The 25,491-nt window shown below is 55.6% G+C and overlaps 1 protein-coding gene across 5 annotated transcripts in view; it reads left to right on the top strand.

Annotated features, from left to right (window-relative positions):
* The window catches only part of SYK (spleen associated tyrosine kinase), a 67,772-nt gene that overhangs the window by 32,986 nt on the left and 9,295 nt on the right, over window positions 1-25,491 (top strand). For 4 of the 5 annotated variants that reach the window (XM_059412113.1, XM_059412110.1, XM_059412111.1 and 1 more), the window contains 8 exons: window positions 6,766-6,904; window positions 8,816-8,897; window positions 9,238-9,287; window positions 10,691-10,759; window positions 18,155-18,242; window positions 18,697-18,874; window positions 21,242-21,451; window positions 22,342-22,531. In XM_059412113.1, the coding sequence (XP_059268096.1) occupies window positions 6,766-6,904; window positions 8,816-8,897; window positions 9,238-9,287; window positions 10,691-10,759; window positions 18,155-18,242; window positions 18,697-18,874; window positions 21,242-21,451; window positions 22,342-22,531 (1,006 nt within the window). The remainder of the gene's footprint in view (window positions 1-6,765; window positions 6,905-8,815; window positions 8,898-9,237; window positions 9,288-10,690; window positions 10,760-18,154; window positions 18,243-18,696; window positions 18,875-21,241; window positions 21,452-22,341; window positions 22,532-25,491) is intronic. The other variant, XM_059412112.1, reaches the window with a different exon arrangement.

The raw sequence follows: 25,491 nt of genomic DNA on the forward strand, positions 1-25,491 counted from the left end.
CATCTTTGTGGTTCCGAATTCTGGGCTTCGTGGACTCAGTTTGAGATAATCCGATGCGTGTCGCATGCCAGCATCATGTCCAGTGCCCCGCAGATGCTTAATACAGATCTTCCTTGACATGCGATGGGGTTACGTTCCGACAAACCCAAGTAGGTGGGAAATATCACAAGTCAAAGATGCATGTCATGCCCCTGCACCCCGGGACAGACGCTCATGCCCCAGCACTCTGGGACAGACAGCATGACTGAGCCCAGCCCCACGAATGCACTCAGAGCCCCTCACTTGGGCATACGGTCAGGCTAAATCATCGCCGCGAAGCCCGTCTGAGAGTCAAGTGTTGACTCTCTCACGTGAGTCATGAAACGCTGCGTGGGAAGCGATGAAACGGTCCGTTTTCTGCCCCCGACGGCGTGGCTGCCTGGGGGCTGCGGCCGCCCTGCCCGGCGTCGTGGCGGGGGCCGCATGACACACATCGCCCACCCGGGAGAGGGTCCACGTTCATACCCGAAGTTCAGCTTCTACGGAACGCGTAGCGCTTTCTCTCCACGGCCGCGACGTTGGAAAATCACAAGGCGAACCGAATCGTGAACGGGGACTCCGTGTGCAAGCTGGTTTGGGGTCCTGGAGCCCAGGGGACACCGTTGGGCAGCGCGGGAGGCTTGGCTGTTTCCGTGCAGAGAACAACGTGGAGGACCGAATGGGGACGTTGTGCGCGCTCATTCCGGAACCTCTGATTTGCGTTTACGGTTCAGTGTGGCAAGGCCCCTCTCTGGGGCGAGCACACGCCCCTGCCACCACGGAGGACATGGAAGGAAGGTCAGCCTATCTCGAAATGTGCGAGACCCGCGTGAGGCTGTGAATCTTCACCCGTACGGCTCAAGATGCAGGACGTAAATCAAGAAACCCCCAGCCACCAGGGTTGCGTCGGGGGATGCTGGCCGACTCCGGCCCACTCTCCTCTCCTCATGGATCGGGGTATGAAGTCCACGTGTGGAGGCAGAAGCCTTGGGCCAAAAGGGACCTTATGGCTCGTGGATGTAAACCCTGGACTTTCTAAGGGGGACTCAGGCACAAGGGAGCTTGCTCACAATGGTCAGGGAACTAGGAGATGAGAGCCTGGACCCAGGGTCCTGGGGGGTCCGGGCTTAGACCAGGGCAGGGCGTGCCCACCCGCAGCTCCCCACGCCGGGCATGGCGCCAGGGCATGTCCTTGGGAAGTGTCCGCTATCCCCCGTCTGTCTCCCATCCACACAGCCTGCCAGGACCACATGGCGGTGAGCTGGAAGAGGCAGGTATCAGGGTCTTCATACTATGCTGGAAGAATGAAGCGTGCAGGCGTGAAGGGTCTTTACCGCGGAGATGGACGGTGTGGGTCGACAGACCCTCGGCGTGTCGTCTGCGGTGTTCCTAGAGACGATTACTCCCCACCTGCTGTCACGGGCTGGATGTTCATGTCCTCCCCAAATTCCTACGGTAAACCCTCTGAGGTGGGCCTCTGAGGTTGGGCGGGGTTGGAGGAGGTCGTGAGGGCGACGTGATGGGTTAGTGGGAGCAGGAGGCTGGAGGCGTCCGTGTGAGCTGGCACCGGGCCTGGCCCTGTGAGCGCACAGCCAGATGAGGGCACCGACTGCCCGGGAATCGGGCTCTCTCCGGACTTGGAATCCACCGCACCTTGATCTGGGACTTCTGGCCTCCACCGCCGTGAGGAAGCGATGTCAGCATTGAAGCTGGTATTTTGACTAAGACACCTGTGCAGGTCTGGGGTCTGGCCAGCCACACGTGAGGACAGGGACTCACCCGGACACCCCCAGCTACGGTCCTGCAGGTGGGGGTCCGAGCTCTGCCTTCCTGGTGACCCCAGGGACCAGGGCTCTGCTGGGGGGCAGCCACTTGACTCCCCAAAGCCCCCCACAGTGACACGGTGTGCAACCTTGAGAAACTAGGTCAGGTGGAGCTGAAAAGTGAATTTCTTAGAAAAGGTAAACAACTTATTTTCCAAAAGTTACGTATCCCCCTCCCGAGGAAGGACCCAGGATTGGTGGGCTCCAAAACACACAGCTTGGAGACCCTTTTTTTTAAAATAACACAAAGTTATGTGCAAAGTATATTTTTAGGATAAGAAAAGAATTGCAACATATACTTTTTTAAAGCTGGGAAATAAGGTAACAAGCATACAACATTCAGAAAGCAGTGGCGTGATCTTTGAGCGAACTGCCCGAGCCTTCCCAACAGGACCTTTTATTTTCTCTATTTTTCAACTGTGACGCTTGACCACCTCTTCCACGGACAGTGACGTGGTGATATGACTTCCTACGTACGGAGAGAAGAAAACCTGGTCCTCCCTCTGGGCTCTGCACTCGGCAGCAGTGACGCACGCATGTTTTCCGAGTCCTTGCCGGCGTGGGGGCGTCGGAGCGGGAGAGCCGTGTTCTCCCGTGGAGATCAGGTGTCTCTCGTGAGACCGGACGGACGCTATTTCTTGGTTCTTATTTTCCACTCGCTTTCCCCCTGCTCCAGCATCAACTCCCTTTTTTAAATATACTTAAATTCCAAAAGCAAAGTGTGGGTTTAGAAAAGCCCTTCCCGGTGCTCACTGGCGTGTGAGATGACGTGTGGCTGGCCGGAGCCCTTTGTGCCACGATGAAGGCCACCGGCGCCATCGCTGGTCAGAGGATGCCACGTTATTGGACGTGTGTGGTTCTGGGGGCCCGGGTCAGGCTGAGGCACGGCCTGTCTGAAGTGAGAGTTTGAGGTGCTTGTGGACTGATGTCAGTATGAGCTCAGTGACCTGCCCGAGGCCCCCGTGAGGCCAGACGAGGGCACATGTAGCCCAGCTCCACTTCGCGAACCAGAGCAGAGACCAAGGCCTCGGGTGGGGACCCGTGTTCTGTGCTGATCATGCTTTGCAGTGGGGCCCAGGAGGGGTTTCCTTTTCTCTTTCATGGATCTGTAGGGAGCCTACATACGTTCCCTCCCGGCCCTGCAGCTCTGCTCCCCAGAAGCCATCCTACAGACGGTTGGCCGAGGACTGGCCCAAGGCCCCATGCAGGGCAATGTCCACCCTGGACGGGAAGGGCAGGCCCGTGGGAGCCCTCGGGTCTATCCGTCCAGCCCACCCAGCCGCGGTGACTGTCCCTTGCCCACCCCAGCCCTCGTTCCGCTCTGGCCAGCCAGGCTCTGTGGCGCCGCGGAAACCACACCCGGGACCGTGAGAAGGGCGGGGTGGCGGGCCTGGGCCCTGCTCCTGTGTCCTGTCTGCAGCACACCTCGCCCAGTGTCCCAGGACCGGGGCCGTGAGAGCGCCTCTACAACCTGGGTCTCCCTGCCCCACCAGGGCCTGGGCCTCACCCGTGCACAGTAGCTCTGACCTAGGAGGCCCGGGAGGAGTGTAGACCAGGGTTCAGGTCCTGCAGGCTGGGCAGGGCAGGACGGACGCTCCCTCACCTCACAGGCCAAGGGCTTCGGCATCTGTGCGGTGCAAGGCCATGAGCCCAAGACCTCCACCCGCGGTGGCCGGCGGCTGCCCACTGACCCTGCAGAGCCGCTGTGCCTTGCAGCATCGAGGCGCAGCCGTGGTCCAAAGCACAGAAATCTCATCCTCCGTGATAGCAAACCACACCGCGCTGTGAGCTTGCGCCATCCAAGAGCCTCACGGAGAAGAACTCCGGGAGGGCTTCTGTGAGCGTTCCCGAGGCTGGCTGAGCCTGGGGGCAGGAAAAGACTGCCTCTTCCCCTTGCTGGGGTCTGTGTGCTGGCGTGCCGGGGCCCAGGGAGCACTCGGAGGGGCAGGAGGGGGCCAGGAGGAGGTCACCTCGGCTTCCAGAGCTGTATTCCTAGTGCGCTGGATTAAGAACAGCCCCTCTGCCCGGGAGCCACCTGAAGCCAGCAGACCCGTCCCCGCGGCTGGCCGTTCATGTCACCAGGGCTTTGGTCTTCGCCACCTACAGAGGCTGGGCCTGTGGCTTTCTCTCCTCTCCCCTCGTTTCCTGCCGGCTGCCCGGCTGGAGCCCCAGGAGAGAGGGGCTCCCCTCCGGTACCTGAGCCCCGGGGACAGGGAGAGCCGACGGAGGCGTGCGCTGTCGCGGACGTCCCGTGTCCAGAAGCCAGACACACTGTCTTTCCGCCTTGCACCAGATTCTCCTTATCCCGCCCTTGTCGTGAAATCTGACACGTGCGAGGGAGGTGGCAGCCGCGGGGTGGAGACAGCAAGCCCCCCCGCAGGACGCCCGCCCACTCACACCCCAGGACACCACTTCCTGGGTGCTCCTGTCCGGCGGACGCTTTGGGTGTTTTTCTTCTGTTTTGGTTTGATCACCTAGGACCTCGGTGCTCCTCTCTAAACAAACCCTTTGCTTTCGCCTGCTCAGGACCCTGCGCACATGAAATCGTGGAACTGTGTCTGTGCGTCCTGGTTCTGTGTCGCGGCTGTCTGTGTGTCCTGGTTCTGTGCTGTGCTGTCACACCCGTGTCCCAGCATCTATGATTCACAGGCGTGAGCGTGGCCGCTCTGTGCGGGTTTCCTGCAGTCACAGATAAAGCTGCTGGTTAACACGCCCCTTTCTGGGCGCGGAGGGCGTAAGCGCGTGTGTCTTACAACAGACGCAGAGACAGATGCAGGCAGAGTGTGGATTTCTGCCTCACCAGGATCGAAGTGGTGTGCTCTCCGTCGTGTGCTCTCCCCAGAGAATTCCAGACGGTCTCCCGAAATGGTCCGACTCACACTCTTGGCGCAGCGCAGAGGGACCCGTCGCCCTGCCGCCCGAGAGCACTAGCGGCCTTTTGGATTCTTGCTGGTGCGGAGGGTGTTTGCACTGCGGTCATACTTGGACCTTTCTCAGCTTTCTGAAGAGCTCGTGGCAGGAGCTCGCGGGGCCACCTGCAGTCCTCGGTCTGTTTTAACAAGAAAAGGTCCATGGGGGCTAACGCAAGGTAGAGTGGGGGGGGGGTGGTTTAGACAGGAATTCAGAAAACCTCAATTTGGATGCCTTTTCCTTGTTTCCAGGACCATGAGGTCAAAGAGGGGAAAGGCTGTCAATCATGGAGAGTGACCCTTTGGAACAGCCCCCGGATAGCATTGTCTCGCCGTCCAAATTCTCAATGCTCAGTCTCCGTTTTGTGTAGTTCTCATATCTCCTAACTGCACCTTGTGGGCAGTATTGATGCTTATGAGATAAACGAAATACAAGTAGCCCCACGTCCCGCATTATAAGACAGCTTCCTATCCAGTAGGCCGAGTTCCCCTCCTCTCTGAAAATAGGTTTTACCTTTTCTGGGTGGTGGTTTTTTATTTGATGGCAAGCAGCAGGCCTCAATGGGTGGTTGGACTGTGAAGACAGGTTCACGCCTGGGGTGCTGGTGGCCTGGGTGGGGAGGAGGGAGCTGTTTGCAAGGCGCGGACGGTTTCAGAAGTGGTCATGCCAAGGACGCTGAGGGTCTGGGCATGTCGATCCACCAGCACCAGCTGCCAGAGCAGGGGTCTGGACAAGGGACCCATCCAAGCGTGACCCCACAAGAACTTTATTCTTATTTTTGAAGATTTTACTTACTTATTTGTCAGAGAGAGAGCACGCGCACGCACACAAGCAGGGGGAGCAGCAGGCAGAGGGAGAAGCAGGCTCCCCGCTGAGCAGAGAACCCAATGCAGGACTTGATCCCAGGACCCCGAGATCGGGACCTGAGCCGAAGGCAGAGGCTTCCCCCACAGAGCCTCTGAGGCACCCCAGGAAATTTATTCTTAAAACAGTCCCAGTCCCACAGGACCCAGCTCAGCCCTCAATGTCAGGCGGCCTTTGGAGACGAATCCACAGGCAGGGGCAGCACGGACACATCTCGGGGGTGTGACCTCTTGCCACACGGAGGACTCCTCAGAAATCCCCCAAACATGGAAATTCAGTGTAGCTTGGCACTTCTGAATGCTCTCCAAAATGTGGTGCATCGGGGCCCATGCTAAACATCTGGGCGTCTCCGTTTCCTCAGAGCCAGAAAGGCTTTCGGGAAGCCTCCTGCCTCACTGGCTCCCCGAGCTCCTGATTCCGACGGATTGAGTTGCTGCAGGGGAGAGTTGGGGGAGATCTAAGGAGCTGCACTGGGGGAGGGGCTTGTGGCCAGGTCTTGCTTTGCAGTCCCCACCGCCTGGATCTGCCCCCCCCAAAATCCCACAGGCCCACTCCTCCCTGTGGGGCAGCGGGAAAGCACTCGGCTCGCTATTGGTCTCTGAAGTCCTGTTCACAGGGCAGGGGTGGAGAGCCCCCGGGAGCACGAAAGCAGAGCCTGGGGGTCGGCACGGCCCAGGGCAGCCCTGTCCTCCAGGCAACGGGAGAGTGTGAGCGGATGCAGTCGGGCCCTGGGGAGCAGGGCTGCGGTCCGTGGTCCACCTGTGGTCTGGCATTTCCTGAGTAGAGTGCTTACCAAATGCCCCACACCACGCTCTGGCAGCCGGTGGAGCCGTAGTGGCTGGATTGTGACCTTGGGGAAGAGAGGTGAGTGCAGAGACTGTCCCTGTGCTGTGGGTCCCTGTGCTGGTGGCCTGACCGTGCAGCCTCTCTGGGTGAGCTGAGCCCGGGCTCCCCCGCTGTCCACCCAGGGGTACCCCCGGGCCGTGGCTGTGGCCCACCCGCCACACAGCATTTCCACGTCAGGAGCTGCCAGGGTCACCGAGCTGCCAGTTGGGCCTGTCGGGACGCAGGGGCTGAGCCCCAGAGCCCAGGTCAGGAAGGCCGCTGCTGCCCGCGGGGTGCGAGCATGATGCGTGGTGTTCTCTCGCAGGATCAGGGACAGGAACGACAACGGGTCGTACGCCCTGTGCGTGCTGCATGAGGGGAAAGTGCTTCACTACCGGATCGACAAAGATAAGACGGGCAAGCTGTCCATCCCCGACGGGAAGAAGTTCGACACGCTCTGGCAGGTAGGGGCCGTCCGCGGGGCGGAGAAAGCCCACCCAGGTCCCTGCCCGATGCCCGCCCCAGCAGGGCCCTCTCAGCCCTCAGGTGCCCTGAAGCCAGCCCCAGGCGGGGACACGGACAGGGCGGGACGGACTGAGGCTCCGGAAGGTCCAGGGCCGCTCAGCTGTCCGCACCCCAGTGTCTGGGGACAGCGGCACTGGCAGGTGCACAGACAGCCCTGCAGGGGCACGGGGAGCACTTTTGTCTGCCGTCCACACTGAGCACCAAGGGGCCGGTGCCTCGGCCACCGCGGAAGGAATCCCCGCGAAATTAAGGTGGCGTAGAAAGCGGGTCGGCACCCGCTGCCCGTGCTCAGGATGTTTCAAGCTCTGGTCTGAGAAGGGTTTATTCTTGACCCCACTGTCAGGAAACCCCCCAAGTGGCACCTAATCCGGGGGCACATAGGCAGGAAACAAATGCCGTCAGACTCCCTCGTGGACCGAGGTGGGCACACGCCACGCACCTTCACGTGCCTCACAGCCCCACGTGGCCGTGCCGGGGCTGTGTGTTCGCACCCTCTCAGCCAAGCCCCTTTAAACAGCTGGGCCCAGCGGGGCCGGTTTCCCGTTCCCCATCGCTGCGCTCAGTGGATTGCCTGTTCTGGGGGAGTCCATGAACCCTGAGCCCAGCCTGGCCCCTGCCTGTTTTTGTGCAATTCTTCAAGAAGTGGGTTCCCCGCCGCCACTTCAAAGACTCGAAGAGTCCTTTAAAGAAGAAAAAAAAAAAAAAAGCAAAGGATGTGCAAGCCTGAAATACTGCCTTACGGCCCATTCTAGAATAAGTTTGCTCACCCCTGCCTGAGAGAGAACCCTGACAGGTATCCCCACCTGCGGGCACCCTCGTCCAGCACATTGTCAGGAAGCACCAGATATTGGAGTGACACTGGAGAGCTGGGCGGGATGCCTCCCTGCCTTAGGGACCCCGGTCCCCCAACGTCCCTGCCTTAGCGACCCCGGTCCCCCAGCCCGAGAGCAGCTCTTGCGTTCACCAGACCAGGTGCAGCTCCTGCATCAAGCGTGGTAGGGCTCGTCCCACGGCAGCGTCTGGTCAGCGGGTCGATCTCACACAGTAAAAGACACCCTAAAGAAGACGGCGCTGCAGGAAAGATAAAATAGATTCATTCAAGGGCGCCTGCCAGCTCAGTACGTAGAGCACATGACCTTGATCTCAGGGTCTACTTGCTGTTCATTAATTTTCTAATGGGCCAGTTGGACGCCGTGAGTCACAGTTTCCGGGAGCCATTAGCCAAGGACGGCTGCATTCTGTCCCCAGGCCCCCTCCCCCCTCCCCACGTCCCAGCTCTGCTGTCTTCTCCCCAGAAGTCTTGGGGTCAGTGACTTGGTCCCTCCAAAGCCGTTGCCCACAGCCCTCACAGAGCAGAAATTGATAGTAATAGCAGATTGGGATTCCTTGACCTGCCCCTCCTTCAAGAGAGGAAGTGCCTCGGGGGTAGGAAATGTGTCCTGTTCACCTTACTTTGCCTTCAGTCCTGTCTTGGGGCCCAGGCTGTTTGTTGAATGACTATATGAAGGAATAAGTATTGACATGCTGAATATGTTTTTATAACATTACTTAAGTGTAAGAAAAACAAACAAATAAATGGAACTTGGTACCAAAAACGGAAGGGACGGGGGGTGTGGATGGGGGTGCCGCAGTCCAGAGGGACGGTGGTGGGTGGGCTCCTGTCCAGGATGGGAGTGTTCTGAGGGGGAGGCGTGAGGACGGACCAGGACGACCTCCTGAGGAAGCACATTTCGCTGTCCAGGGCTGTCCTCCAGGCGCGTTTCAGGGATGCAGGGGGCGTCGGCTGTTCCAGGAAGGATTCCCCCATCTCCTGCGTCTGGTGTTTATGGCTCTGTCCTCCTCTCTTTCAGCTGGTGGAGCATTACTCTTACAAACCCGATGGACTGCTGAGAGTTCTCACAGTTCCGTGCCAGAAGATCGGCGGGCAGACAGGTGGGTCCCTGCCCGGGAGCCTCAGTCCCTACGATCTCGACAGCGACCGGGCTGGCTTCACGGTCGGCCTGTCCCCCGTCACGGTGGGGAGTGGGCTGCTTCTTCCTGGTTGATAACAGATGAGCTCGGGTCACTCCAGCGAATCGCACGTAGCCGGTAGCTTTCACTGGAGAAAGCGGGTTGGTCCTACTTCGTGGGTGAGGACGCCCAGTGAAGCAGGAGACACTGCCTCGGGGCCAGGCTGGCTGATGGTCAGGCCGAGCGCCCTCCCCCCAGGGGGAGGTGGGAGCCGCTGGGTGTGGGGGTCGTAGCCGTAACTGTCCACGCTCTTTCCACCCAGGAAACATCAACTTCGGAGCCCGCGCGCCCCTCCCGGGAGCCCATCCTGCCGTAAGTGACGAGAGCGGGGCCCGCGGGGGAGCGGCCGGATGCTAGCGCCAGGAGAGGCGTGGGTCAGCCCACGGGATCAGCCGTGACTGTTCCTGCCACCCTTGATAGCCTAGGGCTGGGGACGTCAGCTGGACTTGGCCGACTTCTAGCTCTGGGCTGGCCAGGTTCATTTCTTCGTAGGTTAGACCGGGACGCCTGTATTAAATCGGAAATATGCCTCCTGGCGCCTTTGGGAAATGAGGGGCAGGATGCAGGAGACCGTGCACACGGTCTGCCGCCCAAGATGTCTCACTGAGCTTGTCCGCCCGGCTCTTTTGGTGAGATCATCGTTAGGAGAGGCCTCCACCTTTCCTGAGAGCTGGTTTGGCAGTAGCTTAATGGAGGCTTGGGTGGGGACGGGGTGTTCAGCAGCATCAGCGGAGAGAGGCCTCTAGAAAGGCCAAAACGCACCTCTCCGTCTGCATCCGTAGGAGGTGAGTGTGGCCGGTCCCCGCATCTCCACGTGGGCTTGCCCAGCACACGCACCTGCAGGGAGAATCCCGCCTTCCGGCCCCTCCCGACTCTTCCAAGCCGACACACAGGTTTATACCCAGAGGAGGAATCAGGTCCTGCTCCTTTCTGGGGAGCTCGGTGTGGACCTTCAGTGTCCTTTAATGCCGTCTCTAAAGCATAAAAACCCCCTCCCACGAGCTGTGTGCATCACATCCCCCTTTTTGCCTGTTAATCCTTAAAAAACCACCGGCAGAAAGCAGAACGTCTCTCCTGCCCACAGTAAGCATGGTTGACCGCCCCCGGGCCGCACCCACATAAAAGCAGGGAGGCTCTTGGGGGCAGCCCCTGTGCCCAGATTGGCAGGGAGGGATGGAAGTTGCTAAAATACCAGACAACTTCAGCACCAGCGCCTCAAATGGAGCCCCTGCGTGGAGCTGTGCGTCACCCCCAGTAGCTTCAAGAAGTTGGATATCTCGAAAAATCTTTTACTGACTGCGTGTCGACGCAGACAGGAAAAATGCGCCTGCCCCACGTGTCCAAATCAGGGAATTCCCACCAACCACGGGACCAGCCCCCGCGGATGTATAACACAATTGGGCACTTGCTTCTGGTTTCTTTAGAATGATCTGTCTCATTCGAGATGTAGTATCTATAGGAGACGGGGCTGCTGAATGGGACAGCCCTGGTTCTAGAGCTTTCCATGGGAAATACGAACCAAGGTATTTTTCCAGATCCTTCCGCTCAGGGTGCAGGCTTTCCCTCTTACCTCCCCCATGACCAGGTGTGGCTGGCAGCACCCCTGCGGGGCACGGCGGGGGCTGGTGGTGTGGACCCAAAGCCGGACGGAACAGCATATGTGTGTTTGGTTTCTGAAACATTGACTCTCCCCTCTTTGCCGTTATGGTTTCTAGACGTGGTCGGCGGGAGGAATAATTTCCAGAATCAAATCGTACTCCTTCCCCAAGCCTGGCCACAGAAAGGTGCTGACGTGTCCCCTGCTTGCTACCCCCCGACGTGGCGGGACGGAGCCGCGCGCTCCCTCCCCGCTGCCCTCCGTGTGTGCTGCGCCCCCCGTCCCGCTGCTGTGCTCTCCCGCCTGCCGTGTGTGGGTCGCAGCCCTGCCGCCCCGGGCGCCCCTGCGAGCGTGCCCTCCCCGCTCCGTGTGCGCTTGAACGTCCTGCGGTCGGCCCGGGAGGGGGAGCCTCGTGTCCAGAACCTGCTCCGAGCAAGCCGAGGGATCTGTTGCCGAAATCGCGAGCTGCGGAGCACGGTGGTCGATTGTGTCAAGTATGTGCTGATGGAAGAAGGGGGGCCGGGGGCTTGTGGGGGCCGGACAGGGAGCGTCTCGGGCTGTTTATGGCGTGGCTTCCCAGGGCCACGGCCCCTGCATCGAGGCTGTAGAACACGTAGAAAAAGTCTGGAATTCAAGGGTTAGAAGTTCCTGTTTCTTCATGAGGCAGTTCAGTTCAACCTGGGGTGTATTTTGGGGTTTGGTTGCGTGATTGAATTGCAAGGGTAAAAGCGAAGTTTTTTTTGTTTTGTTTTGTTTTTTAATGATTTTTATTTATAATGAATCATCTCCATATATGAATGGGTGTATGACTTTTTTTTGTTTCCTTATTTTTGTTTGTATTTTTTCATTGGTGGTAGAAAGTTGATTCTTTTGTTAATAATTCTTTTCACTTTCTTACCAATTTTTTTCCAAACCTTTCAACCGTACAGGTGGGTCTAGACTCGTGAAGCAAGTTGCTGAAAGGACTTTCTAGAAACAATGGAAATAAAAAAGCATAAAATCTGAGGTTTTGTTTAGGGAGAATTTTCCAGGTGGGCAGTCAGACCCCAGGTGCTCCCAGTCCTGCTGACGATAGATCAGAGAAGAGAGTTTCGTGGGATGGTCGGGGAACGAGTTCTCTGATAAACGGAACGGAGTGGCTGTCCGTCTGAACGCCGCAGGCCAGGCGCTGCGGACCAGCCCACGGAGCCTCAGCTAGGATGTGGCATTGTTTTGTGGGAGCTACAGTCAGGGCTGCCCATGCCAGGGTGGGCGTGTGAGGAGACGGTGACCAGGTTGTTAAGGGGACACATTCTCTGTGTCTGGTGCCTCTTTGTCCCACTGCTTGGGGTTGGCCAGAAACCACCAGACCCAGCAGGTGACTGAGGCTGTGGCGTGGAAAAGGTCAGCGGCCACCAATGCAGAACAGTCCGTCCAGCTGCCCCCTTTCCGACCCACGTGGCCTGGGACCCCTGTGGGCATGCGTCCCTTCTCTTGGGAGAGGGCTCCGCAGGGGTGGTCACTGGGACGGCATCGCACGGGCCCGTAGCCCAGCAGGAAATAGCCACAGTGATACAAAGCGTCTTCGGATTCAGGGAGCTTTCCAATCCAGAGGCCTCTTTTTGAGGCCGTAATCACGGACTGAGCTCCAGCTAGCGACCGCGCGGCCGTGTTTTGGCGGTCAAACATGGGACACAAGGGCGTTTGGCCAAACGCAGCATGGACAGCCCTTTAGGGAACAGCTCAGTGTGGGACATGTGGCCTCCACAGTGCCAGGAACCCTTACTTGCCGGCTCCCGTGGCCTTCCCACGCCCAGGGCCTGCATGGCAGCCGTGGAGGAAGCCCTGTGGATGTGGGCCACGCCACTGATTGCCACTGACCGTTCAGTCGCTATTCCCTTTATGACGTGCCGACACACAGCCTCCCACCCACGTGCGGGCCCAGAGATGGACGGTCTCACTGTGCACGGACCACATGCCGTGTGTGGCTTAGTTCTGGGGCTCTCAGTGCAGCATTCCAGGATCCTTTGAGGAAGTGTGACCACTGAGAGATTTGTATGTAAAACACACACACACAGACTTATCTAAGTACACATATGTCAGTCACATGTACATGTTTAGAAACACACACACCTCTGCGTGCATGTACCTGCACACACACGTACAGGTGTAGCACAAGGACTGGCCTTACACAGTGAGAGGGGCTGACTAGGCAAATCCCGTATCTGCAGGGCAGACCATCAGGAAAGAGGGTTCTCGACTGATTAAGCCAGGACCCCCCAGCGTAATCTCATGAATTTAAGTCAGCTAATTAGGGATTGCAGTTATATCTACAGAATCCCTCCACAGCAGAAGCCAAATGACACTTTGATCAGATCACGGAGGACTGGAGCTCAGACTAGTCATGCGGACCCGTCAAAAAGCCAGGAACCCAGCCTGGTGAGAAGGCGAGACTCACAGCTAAGTAGGTTGGAGCCAGCTTGTTTCACTTGCAGCAACTAAGGAAATTCCCAGAAAAGAAGCCCAAGGGAGAGCATGTGTCTGTATCTTACACTATCGAAATATCAGAAAGACCACCAAAATATCAGTAAGACTACCTGAAAATAAAGACGTGTCATCAAAGGAAATAATAAACTGGGAATCCATATGAGTCATGATGATACACTGGCAAGGTTAAGATCTTTAATATATAAAGAAATTCTGTAAGTCAGTAAAAGTTTGAACTAGTAGGCACATGGCAAAGGATGTCAGGAGGTAGTTTGTAGTAAAGCAGATAGAGTACCTACTTAGGAAAACATAAATGTAGAAAAAGCAGTTCTGTTTCATAAAAAGAGAAATGCAAGTGAAAACTGGGTGCTCTGTTAAGTTCACCTGTGAAATGGACCCACGTAAAAACGGACAGGATGTGCAGTGGGTGAGTAAGCCCTCCCACACAACTGGAGAAGTGTGAGATATGAGGCCTTCAAAGAAGGCAAGTTCACAACATCCATCCAAAATAAAACCACATAGGGCTTCTTACTTGCAATTTTGTTTCTAGGTATGTATTATTCTTCCCTCTAGGTGTAACTATGTGTCCATGAAAGTGTCTATTCCAGCACAGTGTAACTGACACAGTCTGGAAACAAACTAGAAGTCTGGCTTTGGGAAATAAACCAGTTACAACCAAAGCCATAGGGTGAGAGGCAGCTGAGGTCTAGAATTACTTCCAAAATCCAGTGTAAATGACAAACAAGGGATATGTGCTGATAGAAAGTAAAATATTCTGGAAGAAATACAGAAACACAGCCGTGGAAGTAGTTACTGTGGGAGCACAAAATAGGGATGTCAGGGAGACTCCTGTTCCACCGTAAACCCCGTGTGCCTGGGTAAATTCATACCTCTCCAATTTAATCAATTTTTTAAAAAAGAATTAAATATTATAAAGTAATGAATCTGATAAAGACTGTGAAAATACTTTTCTGGCAAAAAAAAAAAAAAAAAAAAAAGCTCTTGCCTATTTAAATTTATAACAACTTGGAAATAGGCATTGAATTTTCATAGATGCCAAAAATATCAATAAAGAAGGATTGGGTGGTTTAAGTTATGGATTAAATGTATTTTAATTGCTCATTCAGAAATATTTCTAGAAGAGCTGGTATTTATGTTTTCGCAAATGGAGGAAGAATTTTCTATTAATTAGGCAGTCACGGGGAAGGACTTACAGGAATTATGTCAGATATCCCATCTGTTTAGATAAGGTACACATGACTTTCTTGAGTTTGTTAATTTGATCAGTATACACAGTTGTGTTTTTCTTTTTAATAATTCTAGCCCCAAAAGGACATGTCAGAACTTGAATTAATTCAGGCATGTGGGTAGTTACTGAAAAGTATGCTTTGACTTGAAGAGGACTGTTAATTAGATATTAGAGATTCCATAATAAAAACTTAAGAACAGTCTAATTTAAATTTTTTCCTTAGAGACTGGGAATACTTTCGTCCTAAAAAATGCAAATGAAATTAAGTACAAATGTAGATATGATTCATCCTTCTCTTTGTCCTCCATAATCAAAACTGTTTTATAGTTTCCTTCGATATTAGAGACACTTGGCCGTTGCAAATCTAAAGATGAAGCTAACCGGCGAGTGTCGGTATGATTGACCCTCTCCCCTCCCCGCCAGAAAGGCTGGATGTCCTTAAACGAGTGAAGTCCTTCCCGCACCTAGAGCCAAAATATTTGCCTGGTGCTTTAGGCACAGATGCCCGTGCTTTGTGAACGGGCTGACTGTGACAACAGCGTCCTCACGGGCCGGCCTCCAGCTCCCCACACACGACCTAGCCGTCACCTGTGGCTCCGAGGTGGACGTGCGTTCAGACCCTTTGCTCATGCTTTATTCCAGCACCTGCCCTGGTGACTGGACCCCTGGAAGGCTCTGTTAGAATACGCAGTTCACTAGGGTTGAGCTAGAAGAGCCAAACAGGGAAACGGCTGTGAAGTCCCCCCGGCAGGAGGTCACGGTGAGGTGCGGGGACAGACCCTGGAGAAGACGTGTTGCCCTGGGGTTATCAGGGGCCACCCCGCAGCCCTCCGCTCCTGCGGTCGGGAGGATGGATGGGGGAGGTCAGGGGTTGGTTTGCGGGCACCCGAAGCAGATGTGGTCACACGGCCGGGGAGGGGCTGCCCTGGGCTCTGGGGTCTTGATCCCCCTTGGGACCACGGCTGCTCCCACAGAGACCGGAGCCGTGCCCGCCACAGAAGCCCGCATTCCGAAGCGGCTGGGACACGTCTGTGGTCCTCTTTCCTAATGCCGTGCCTGATCGGGAGATGCCTGTCCGGAAGCCTAAACGTGAAGGTCTAGGAATGGACGTTAGGACACGGCGTGATGCTCCCAGGTCACCGGGAGAGCAGTGCACGTGCACCGCGTGCGCTTCTGCCCCCAGAGGATCGCGGGCCAACACAGGTCGGTCTGCAGCTAAGCCTGGCCGGTAAGAGGTCAGGGATGGTAATTTAAGGCCTAATCTGGCCTAGTTGTTATGACTGGGGAGCGACCCGTGTCTGACCTCCTTTCCTAACTTGACGAGCACACCGAGGTCCTCGGAGGGCGAACACGCAGGTAGCGAGTGCCACCTAGTGGTGGCCGGCGGGCTGGCCGGGACACCTCGTGCTCTAGGCGGGACCCAGGTGATGGTCTTGATCAGGGCAGAGAAGAATCACCAGATGTAACGCGGAGAGAAGGGGCCAGCAGTGTGTTTTCCTCCAAGTTCTAACGCGAATCTGTACGTTTGTAATTTAGCATTGTTCTCTGCAAAGTCCGAATTCTTTCTGGCCGAGCACTCGATCCCAGAGGGTGTTGGGTGTCCTGCTCCGCGGCATACCCATCGGCCGCCGCAGGAAAGATGGGGCTGTGTTGTGACTCGACCTTCATCATCTCCTCACATGCCCCAACAACCGACACGACAGAAAATGTCCCATTTCTTCGGAAGAACATTCCCTCCAGGGCCGTGCCGACCTCTGTCCCAGGGAGGTGATCCAGGGCCCGGGCAGGGGGCGGATGCAGTGACTGAGGGACTCGCGGGGCTCGGCCAGGCTGGGAAGGCTAGCAATGCCCCGGGGCCTGCGTGACCTTCTGCCCACCCGGGTGGGCGTGGGCTCGGTGTGTCCAGGACCACCAGCTCTCCCTCACTCCTGATGCCCTGGCATCCTTGTCTTGCATTTGTGCGCTTGTCCCTCTGCATTAGGCTCGCGGTGGCAGCTCCGTGCACTCCGGCCTGGTCTGTGACGTTGTGCTGTTCCGAAGAGCGTTAGCTCAGGACGGAGCGCCGGCCCGTGGAGAGGCAGATCTCGGGGTCAAGAGGAGGCGTCCTGGTGTCTCCTTGTCTGGGACAGCCGGCCCTGGCGTCCTGAAGTCATGTCTTTGGATCTCGGAGTTTCCTGCCTACAGGGAAGATCAGAGACAGTGACATGACTGTATATGTGCCCTTGTCCATTTGTACACTTGTCCCTCTGCTTTAGAATCTCCCCACAGGCTTCTTTTTATTTTTTATTTTTTTATTGAATACTGTTTCCACTCTGGAGTTCGACTGCAGCTGAGCCCAGGGCTAATGGGAGGCCTGGGGTCCCCCGTCTCTCCGAGGACAGTTCTGTCGAGACAGGGTGGTTGTGGCCTAGACAAGTGGGCCCACAGGACGCCCCGTCACCTGCAATCTCAGGCCAGTTCTTAACAGAGGCGGGTCGCCACCGGGTCGTCCCTGGAATTACCCACGCCTGTTTCCCTCCGTTAGCATAAGGCTGGAGAGAGCTGCCGGTGCTGAGACACGATCTCCATTCGTTCATTCACGATCATTCATTCAGTCACTCGCCGGTCTGTTTGGCACGATTTCATCGCGGTCCGGCGGTGGGCCAGGCGAAGTTCAGACACAGGGAGGGCGCCACTGGGCCCCGGGCCTGAGGCGGTTTTTGCTCCTGGTGCGTCCGGCCCCTCGGATGGCGCGGGGGAGGAAGGGGGAAGGGGAGCCAGGAGAGGCGGAGAGCGCGGAGCGAGCGCACCGGGAGAGCGGACGTCCGTGGCCCCAACCCCGGGGTTGTCACGCCGGGAGCAGCAGCTCGGTGGCGCTCCGCAGTCGGGTGAAGACGGAGGGCCAGGTTCTGGAGATGGTGGCGGCCGTGGTGCTGTGTGGAGATGGTGGTGGCCGTGGTGCCGTGTGACCTATCATTGTCCTTCTGGTTCCAGAGCCGGGGACGTCAGGCAGGCAGACGGGGACCCCGTGTGTGCCGTGAGTTAGGTCATGTGTGCGGCGAAGCTTGATGTCTCTGCGTCTTCACATTCGTCCAAACCCTGGCGGTATCTCGTGGCTTCCTGGCCAGTGCTTGGGCCCTGCTATGGGAAACGGCCGGCTGACCCTTCCGGTCAACTATACGAACTAACAAACACACCGAAGGTTTGATTGTGATTCTTTTTCACAAACCAAGTGTAGCCACACCCTCGTTTTAAGAGGAAGGGGCGAAGGTAGGCGGGAAGACTCGAGACAGAGACTTCCAGAAGGGCAAGGTTGTAGGTTGTAGGGACGTGAGGAGGACATCCGTCCCCCACTCCGTCAGCTCATCGTGCAAATGGGTGTGAATCAGATCAGTCATCAGGAAGGTCGCCGCCCTCGGGCACCCCATCCACGGAGCTAGATCTACAGGGAAGGTTAAGTTCAGGCGGAAACCAGGACCACACAGACGTTCTGGAGTCGGGATGGGGCAGCAGCCAGTGGGCACTCCGTGTTTTTCTTGCATAACTTCATATGACATTAAACTGAGCAGAGAGGGTTGACGGAGGGAGAAGTCGGGGGGTCGTGTGTAGGCAGAAATGGGGTTTGAACGGGTCTGTGTCCGGGGCCTCTCTGAGACCCGGCAGCCCCTCGAACCACAGGGGCCCGAGCTCCGTCTAGCCCCCACAGGGTCCAAGCAGTCGCCTGAAGCATGAGAGAAGCCACGGGGGCTTTTTTGTCTCTCCCGATGCTTTCCTTTGTCTTCCCGCGTCCGTCGTAATGTGATTGTCTGAAAACAAAAGTCATTGTGCAGATCAGCCCGGCAGTGTGTCTGGGAAGGCAAGTGACCCGCTGTCCTCTGTGTGCTTCAGGCCTCCTCGTCCGCCGGGAGCCGGCCCGAGAGCTCCGTGACCTTCAATCCTTACGAGCCAGACCGGGGACCCTGGGCCACGGACAGAGGTGAGACACACGCGCTTCCATCCCGGGCCATTTGCCGCACAGCAGCACCGCCCGGAGCGGGCTCGCTAACTCAGCCCCACACGGAGGCCTAGAAGGTGCCTGGTGGGTGCCGCTGCTCTTGGGGACAGGTGGCAGAGGTCCCCTGTGTGTGCCACGGTGCCCTTGGGCCTGACGTGGTCTTTGCGGCCTCCATCTTCACCTCTGGCACGGAAGGCCCCTTTCTGGGCACACCCATGCAAGACCGGGGGTGAGTCCCCTGGGGACAGGGGCGTGTTTGCTAACCCCCAACACACCGGGAGACACTGTACCCTGAGTGCTCAGCGGCGTCACAGCCGTCAGGGGAGACCAAGGTCTGGAAAAGGCGAGGTGTGACCGTGGGGGGCAGGAGCAAGTGATGCTGGGATTTTCAGCAGGGACCCAGCCCCGGGTCTCCTGTTGCTTGACTGCACCGCAGATGCCCAGAGAGAAGCCATGCCCATGGACACCGAGGTGTACGAGAGCCCCTACGCAGACCCCGAGGAGATCCGGCCCAAGGAGGTCTACCTGGACCGCAAGCTGCTGACCCTGGAGGACAGTGAGCTGGGCTCCGGCAACTTCGGGACCGTGAAGAAGGGCTACTACCAAATGAAAAAGTAAGTCACGGCGACGCCTCCGCACGGCTCGCCCTCCCCCCAGCTGACGTTCTAGAAACTGCCACACAACACGCATCCCGGGCATTCGGCCCCAAACACAGAGTCTAACCCAGCAGGGCCGGATCCTTCTTCGTGAACGGTGTGTGGTTCTCCCTCCCCGGTGCGGCTACGGCGAAGGCATTCCTTGTGTACGTTAACTCTGCAGATGCTGGCGATATAGTCCGCTCGTGGGAGGTGTGCATTAGAACGTAGGAATCCGCGAAACGTCGTAAAACGAGAACATCCTCTTGTTACCACCCGTAACCAACAGTAGTGTCTTACTTTGGGGCCTTTTTAAGCATACATACACGCAGGTACTGTTCAGTTAAATTACTCAGCTGTGACAACAACACAGCATTTTTAAGTATTTTATTTTTCAAATCATTTCTTTCGCCCAGAAAATTCCTGATTACAGACATCATCAGTGTAACTATTTATCTGCTTTTTCCTATAATTTCAGATAATAATCCATACTGTACAATAACTACAATTCCCATGTCACTGAAATTTCTGCCCCTCACTTGCTCTGTAGAAGGGGTCCCGAAGAGTGTCCAGTACAAGGGTCAGCAGAGTCAGTATAGTCCTTCGAAACAGACCCTGTCTCTGAGTGTGTGTGTTTGAATGAGTACATTACTGATACGAGTAGAGTTGGGTTTAGTTGTTTGGTGTCATTTTGAGTTACGACATTTTATAGATGTTTTGTCCTGAGTGGGTGAATTTATGGGACTCAAGTGTCAAGAACATAGGAAGAACCTGCACAGAAACCCGCGCTTGCCGTCCCGTGTCTCTGGATGCATGTGACCGACTGATGGGCTCGTTTGAAAATCCATGCAGGCACGTCACAGTCGGTTGTGAAGTGAATATAAATTACTCTGTATTAAAGCAGGAATTTCTTCAACTCGTTCATGACACTTAAATTCCTCACTTAATTAAGTACATATATTAAAGGAGACATAACTACGGATATGTAATGTCAGCGGGAGGGTTTGGGGAGAGGAGAGATGTTCTGATTACTATTTACTGAGTTCTCGTTTTCTTCTGCTAAGATGACCTTATGTTTTTTCTCCTTTCTTGCGTTTATGTGGTGAAGGCCACTGACTCTTAGATGTTAAAAGCCACCGCGACTTCCTGGGATAAACCCCTCTTGCTCATGAATCAGAATTCATCCTTTTTCATAAATCACCGAACTGAATTTACTTATACTTCTCTTAGAATATTTGCATTTATGTTCACGAGTGATACCCGTAAATGATTTTCTCGGAAGTTTCTTTGTCCGGTTTTGGCATCGGGGTTACTGCTGGCCTCAGAGTAACGTGGGAGGGTTCCCACCGCTTCTCTTTTCTGGAAGAGGCGGCGGGTGTTCTTTCGTCCTTCACTACTGTGAAGGATCGCGAGGATTCTCTTGTTCGTCTCGGCCCCTACCTCGCGCCGTGCACCGAGCAGTTCCGGGGGGACGGTAGACGGAGCCGTGGAAAGGCACCACGAGGCCTGACGAGAGAAGCACAGGGAAGCATTCCAGGACAGCAGGAGGTGCAGGAAGGCTCCGGGGGCACTCGTGCAGGACCGACAGCTTGCAGTCTGCGCGGAAACACTTGGTAAACTCTACACCGACGTGGTCTGGGTTTTTGTGAACGGAGGTTGGATTTACTCCACCGTTCTCTTATTTCACCATCTTATTGGACGGTTCTGCTTTTATTCTCCACTTTCGGAGTTCAGCAAAGAAGTACTTCCTGTGGGGAGGGGGGTCCCATGCCAGAGAAATGCCCTTTTTCAGATCATGCAGAGTGAACGTCGTCCATTTGTTTACATCCCGCGCTATCCGAAAACTTTCAGGTCAGACAGGATCTATGGGATGCTTTTATGAGCAAGTGAAAATCGGGGTTTTTTTTTTTTGCAAACTTGTTGCAGCTTGCTTAAAATTATCAATGCTCCATTTTAAAAGGTGTTTTGTAAACCACGAGCCTTTTTAGTTCTGCCTCCGGAGATTCGCTTTGACATGTATCAAAGGAACATTCTACTCACCCACATTACAGATGTCGGAGATGGACCCGCAGAGGTTGCAGGAATCCGTGCGTGTTGCGGTTTCTGAGGTTTATTTGAAAATTATTTGCGTGTCTTGTACTGTTCAGGCTCTGCTTGGCCGGGCGTCTTCCAGCAGCTCCTCATGATCTGTAGCTAACGCGGGGCTGCCCTGTCTACAACATGGGAGAACACGGCTGCGGACATCGCGATTACACGGTTTCTGGCGCAGCAGTTGTGCTTCCCGGAAGGTGAGTCCGTAGAACACAGCCGCTCCGAGTTTCTTATGCGATCTGGTTTCTTCCGCAGAGTCGTGAAGACGGTGGCTGTGAAGATTCTCAAGAACGAGGCTAACGATCCCGCCCTTAAAGACGAGCTGTTAGCAGAAGCGAACGTCATGCAGCAGCTGGATAACCCATACATCGTGCGCATGATCGGGATATGTGAGGCCGAGTCCTGGATGCTGGTCATGGAGATGGCCGAGCTCGGTCCGCTCAACAAATACTTACAGCAGAACAGGTACCTTGAGGTCCCGGCAGCTGACGCTGTGCCGGGCAGGGCCCGCCCGCCCAGTGTACGTCGTCGCCTCAGGGCTCTGCTGGCCCCACGCTCGGGGCCCTTGAGGGAGGAGGGAAGAGAGCTGTAGTCTTTGCGTCGGATGCTCCTGCGGCTCCTCTGGTGCTCAGGACTCCGGCCGAACAGTTTGGTTCCCCTTCTGCTTTCCCACGCTGTACGGCCCAGCTGTAGAATCAGCCTTACAATACCTCGGCCGTCCGTCTCTGCTCACTCGGCAGAGCACGCCCTACCGAGGCAGAGAAATATTAAAACAAACATTTTAAGAGAAGGTACCAGTGATTGACGTCTTACACGTCTGACCGAGCTCTGTGTCCCCACGAGTAACGCTGAAAACTGTTGCTGCTGACGGGCTGCGGCCGCAGGTGGGGGACTGACACTGTGTCCGTCTGAAGCCGCTGCTGAGGCCGAGGGACTCCCATGGAATAAGTCCTAACCGGAGCCTCTGGGTACATTGTCCCGTACGTTACGTTACACGTGTGCTCTGCTTTGATTGTGTCTCTGATCAGCACAGGAGGAAGGTGCCATTACCCCACTTTGCAGGTGACAAACAGTCAGATTTGGTTTTGTTCCCTGTCCAGTGTGGGAACGAGGATTCCAGGCAAACCTGGCCTGTCCACCCCAGTCGCAGCGCACCTTGAACGTCCTGGTTGTGCAACACCAGGCTCACGGGGCTCGGTGGGGAGCGGCTGTAAGTGAACAAGGGTGTCTGCCGCCACCTGCTGCTCTTAGGAAGAGTCGGACATGAGGGGATCTCTGCCTGCCTGAGAGCCCGGCTGGCCGGTCCCCGGTGCACTGTGGTCCGCCGTCACTAATGACCCGTGTCTGACTTTCAGGCACGTCAAGGACAAGAACATCATAGAACTGGTTCACCAGGTTTCTATGGGGATGAAGTACTTGGAGGAGTGCAACTTCGTGCACAGGGATCTGGCAGCAAGAAACGTACTGCTGGTGACGCAACATTACGCCAAGATCAGTGATTTCGGGCTTTCCAAAGCACTCCGCGCTGACGAAAACTACTATAAGGTAGGAATGACTTCACCCGTATGGTGAGAATCTGAAATGCAAGTGTTTGTGTCCTTTATTTGATTATGTTTCAGGGTTTCAGGAAGCAACTTCCCTATTTAAGAAATGTTCTTGTTAAGCTTTGATTGTATTGTTTTAAAAAATGGAAATATTTATATATCACAACTTGACTTTATTCCAAATAGTAACTTCCAAACTATATTCCTGAGAACCAAATGGAATCAAGGTATTAATTGATAACTCATTAAAAAACAAAACAGCATAGACTTGCCTCCTTAGCTTACTTCAGAAAACGTGTTGGACAGGTTGATTCTTGTAGAATTTCTCAGAGCCCGTCCCCGACCCCCCAGATGAACTGATAGCAGCTCGAGGAAGGGAAACACACAAGAAAGCCTCATGTGAACTCAGCCACACTGTGGATGTACAGTCTAGGCTGATCAACTGGAAAACGCACGGAAATGGAACCCAGATAGCGAAAGAGCGGCCAAAACCAGATCTCCAGCGCTCCGGGTGCCCGGCGGTGTTCAGCGTTCTCGGAAACAGACAGCGCGTCCGAGTTCGCACTTGTGGGTGGCACGGTGGGGGCCTCGGGGTTGCCCTGAGCTCCACACCCTGGAGCGCCTGGTCCCCCACCCACCCACTCGCTTCTCTCTGGCACGGCCACCCTGCGGGTGGCAGATGGGCACAGCGCGTCTTGGTCAGCGAGGGGTCGGCACAAAGGACAGGCAGCAGGAGCGGAGCTGCCCCGCAGAAGCCGGTGCCAGAGCAGAGCCCCTTCAGAGAAGAGCCACCGTTCAAAAAGCACCGAGTGAGCCCTTTACGGACACGGATGGAAAGTGACTCGGAGGAAGCAGCCGCCCAGAGGGAGAGCCCCACGCACACGCCAGAGAAAAGCAGGCCTTCCATCGGAGGCACTTTGGAACATACATTTTGTTGTGATGATTAAAGAGAGAAGAAAATCGAGACTGAGACCAGGACTCGAGGAGGATGCGGGGAAGTTGGCTTAACAAATCGTCCCCAAACTTAGTGCGTTAACACAATACCAAGTGTTAATTGACCCGCAGTTCTGCGCTGCGGGTGGGGCGTGGGGGTTGGCGCGTCTCTGCTGCTCACGGTGCCTCAGGGGCGGTCCCCAGCGGGCGGGAGGATCGGCTCCCACTCTGCTCACTTGCACGGCTAGAGCCTGATCTCCTGTGGGCTGGGGTCCGGGACCTCCACTGGGGCGTACCCAGGCAGCCTGGTTCCCCTGCACATGGCCTCTCCGTGTGGCCTTGGCTTGCTCACAGCAGATGGGTCCTGAGGGCAGGTGACTCAGGAGGCAGGAAGAGAGGCTGCCGGGCTCCTAAGGCCAGGACCCACGAGCTGGCTAGAGTCACACCCACCTCCTGCTACGGGACACGGCACGAAGGATCCACTGCATGGGACCCCCAAGAGATCAGCAAAGCTTGGACACCTAGAGACAGCTAAGAACCAGGAGGAATGCTGGGGCTGCCACTGTCGGCCCCTCGGCGGGAGCCACCATGGTTCCCAGTGACCTCCTGTGCAGAGGCCCCCTGGCAGCCTTCGCCACTGAGGACCTGTGGCTGCTGTGGACGCCCCCAGCTTCTGTCACCGAACATCCTGCTATGGACCCCCGTGGACTGCACCACAGAGAACCCGAGGTGTTCAGTGCTGTGCAAACCACCAAAAGCACGGTCTTTGCAGACTCTTTGCCAACTGCATTTTATAGGTTTTCACCACAGATGATTCCACGCTCACAGAGAGCGGAGGCCTGAGTCCCTCCCTGCTCCCCACCCCCACTTCCTAGAACCCAGGACAGCAGCTACGCAGAACACCAGCCCAGACACCCACAGCTGACCTGCACCCCCAGGCTCACCCTCGTTGCTCTCGCCCGCCTCTGCACCCCTGCACGCTGCCAGCCCGCCTCCCCTCGCTGCCCTCCCCACTGTGCCTGTGCTTGGAATGAGCCTGTGCAGCTGTGGGAGCGCACACGGACGGCCAACTCAAGGATCATGAAGGATCAGGGAAACTCGAGAGCATCGCAGTAAACTGCCAGTAACTGACCCCAAAGAAATGGAGATGCATGAACTGACAAGAAATTCAAAAGCGTCTTCTAAAAATGAGCAGAGAGCTGCACAGAACACAGATAAACAATTTTTTTTTAAAAATCAGGAAAATGATACAAGAACAAAAAGAGAAGTTCAACAAAGAGATGAAGAACATAAAAAATCAAAAGAAATTTTGGAGCTAGAAAATACGACCATCGAACTGAAGAAGACCATGGAGAGTTTCGGTTGCAGACTAGACCAAGCACAAGGAAGCATCAGTGAACCCAAGGACAGGTCATTTGATATGATCCTGTCAGAGGTGCACACAGAAAATGAGATGGGGAAAGCCTCCACGACCTATGGGACGCCATTAAGAGAAAAAAGTCCCACATGATTGGATTCCCAAGGGGAGGAGAGAGGGAGAGAGAGGCAAAACCTTACTTTTAAGAAATAATGACTGAGAATTCCCAAATCTGGGGAGAGATCTGGACATCCAGGTTCATGAAGCTCATTGGTCTCCAAACAAATTAAGTTCAGATGGATCTTCTGCAAAGATTATGCAGAAACCGTACAGGCCAGGAGGGGGCGGGAGGATGTATTCCACCTGCTGAAAAGAAAGATCTGGCAAAGGTTACTTTCATGCATCAAAGTTGTCCTCTAGAAGTGAATAAAATACAGACGTTTCTAGATAAACAGAAGTGGAGGGAGTCCATCACCGCTAGACCTCACTTAGAAGAAAGCTGAAAGTTCTTCAGGCTGAAATGGAAGGATACAATTTAGTAACATGACAATATGCGGCACACTGGTGGAAGTAAGTCTACGGTCAGATCCAAAATATCCCAGTCCCACAACACAGTGTTGTGTTGATCGCTTAACTAGTAGAAAGATTAAAGGACGGGGTATTAAAGATCC

Source organism: Mustela nigripes, chromosome 9, assembly GCF_022355385.1.
Source record: "Mustela nigripes isolate SB6536 chromosome 9, MUSNIG.SB6536, whole genome shotgun sequence".
NCBI lineage: Eukaryota > Metazoa > Chordata > Mammalia > Carnivora > Mustelidae > Mustela > Mustela nigripes.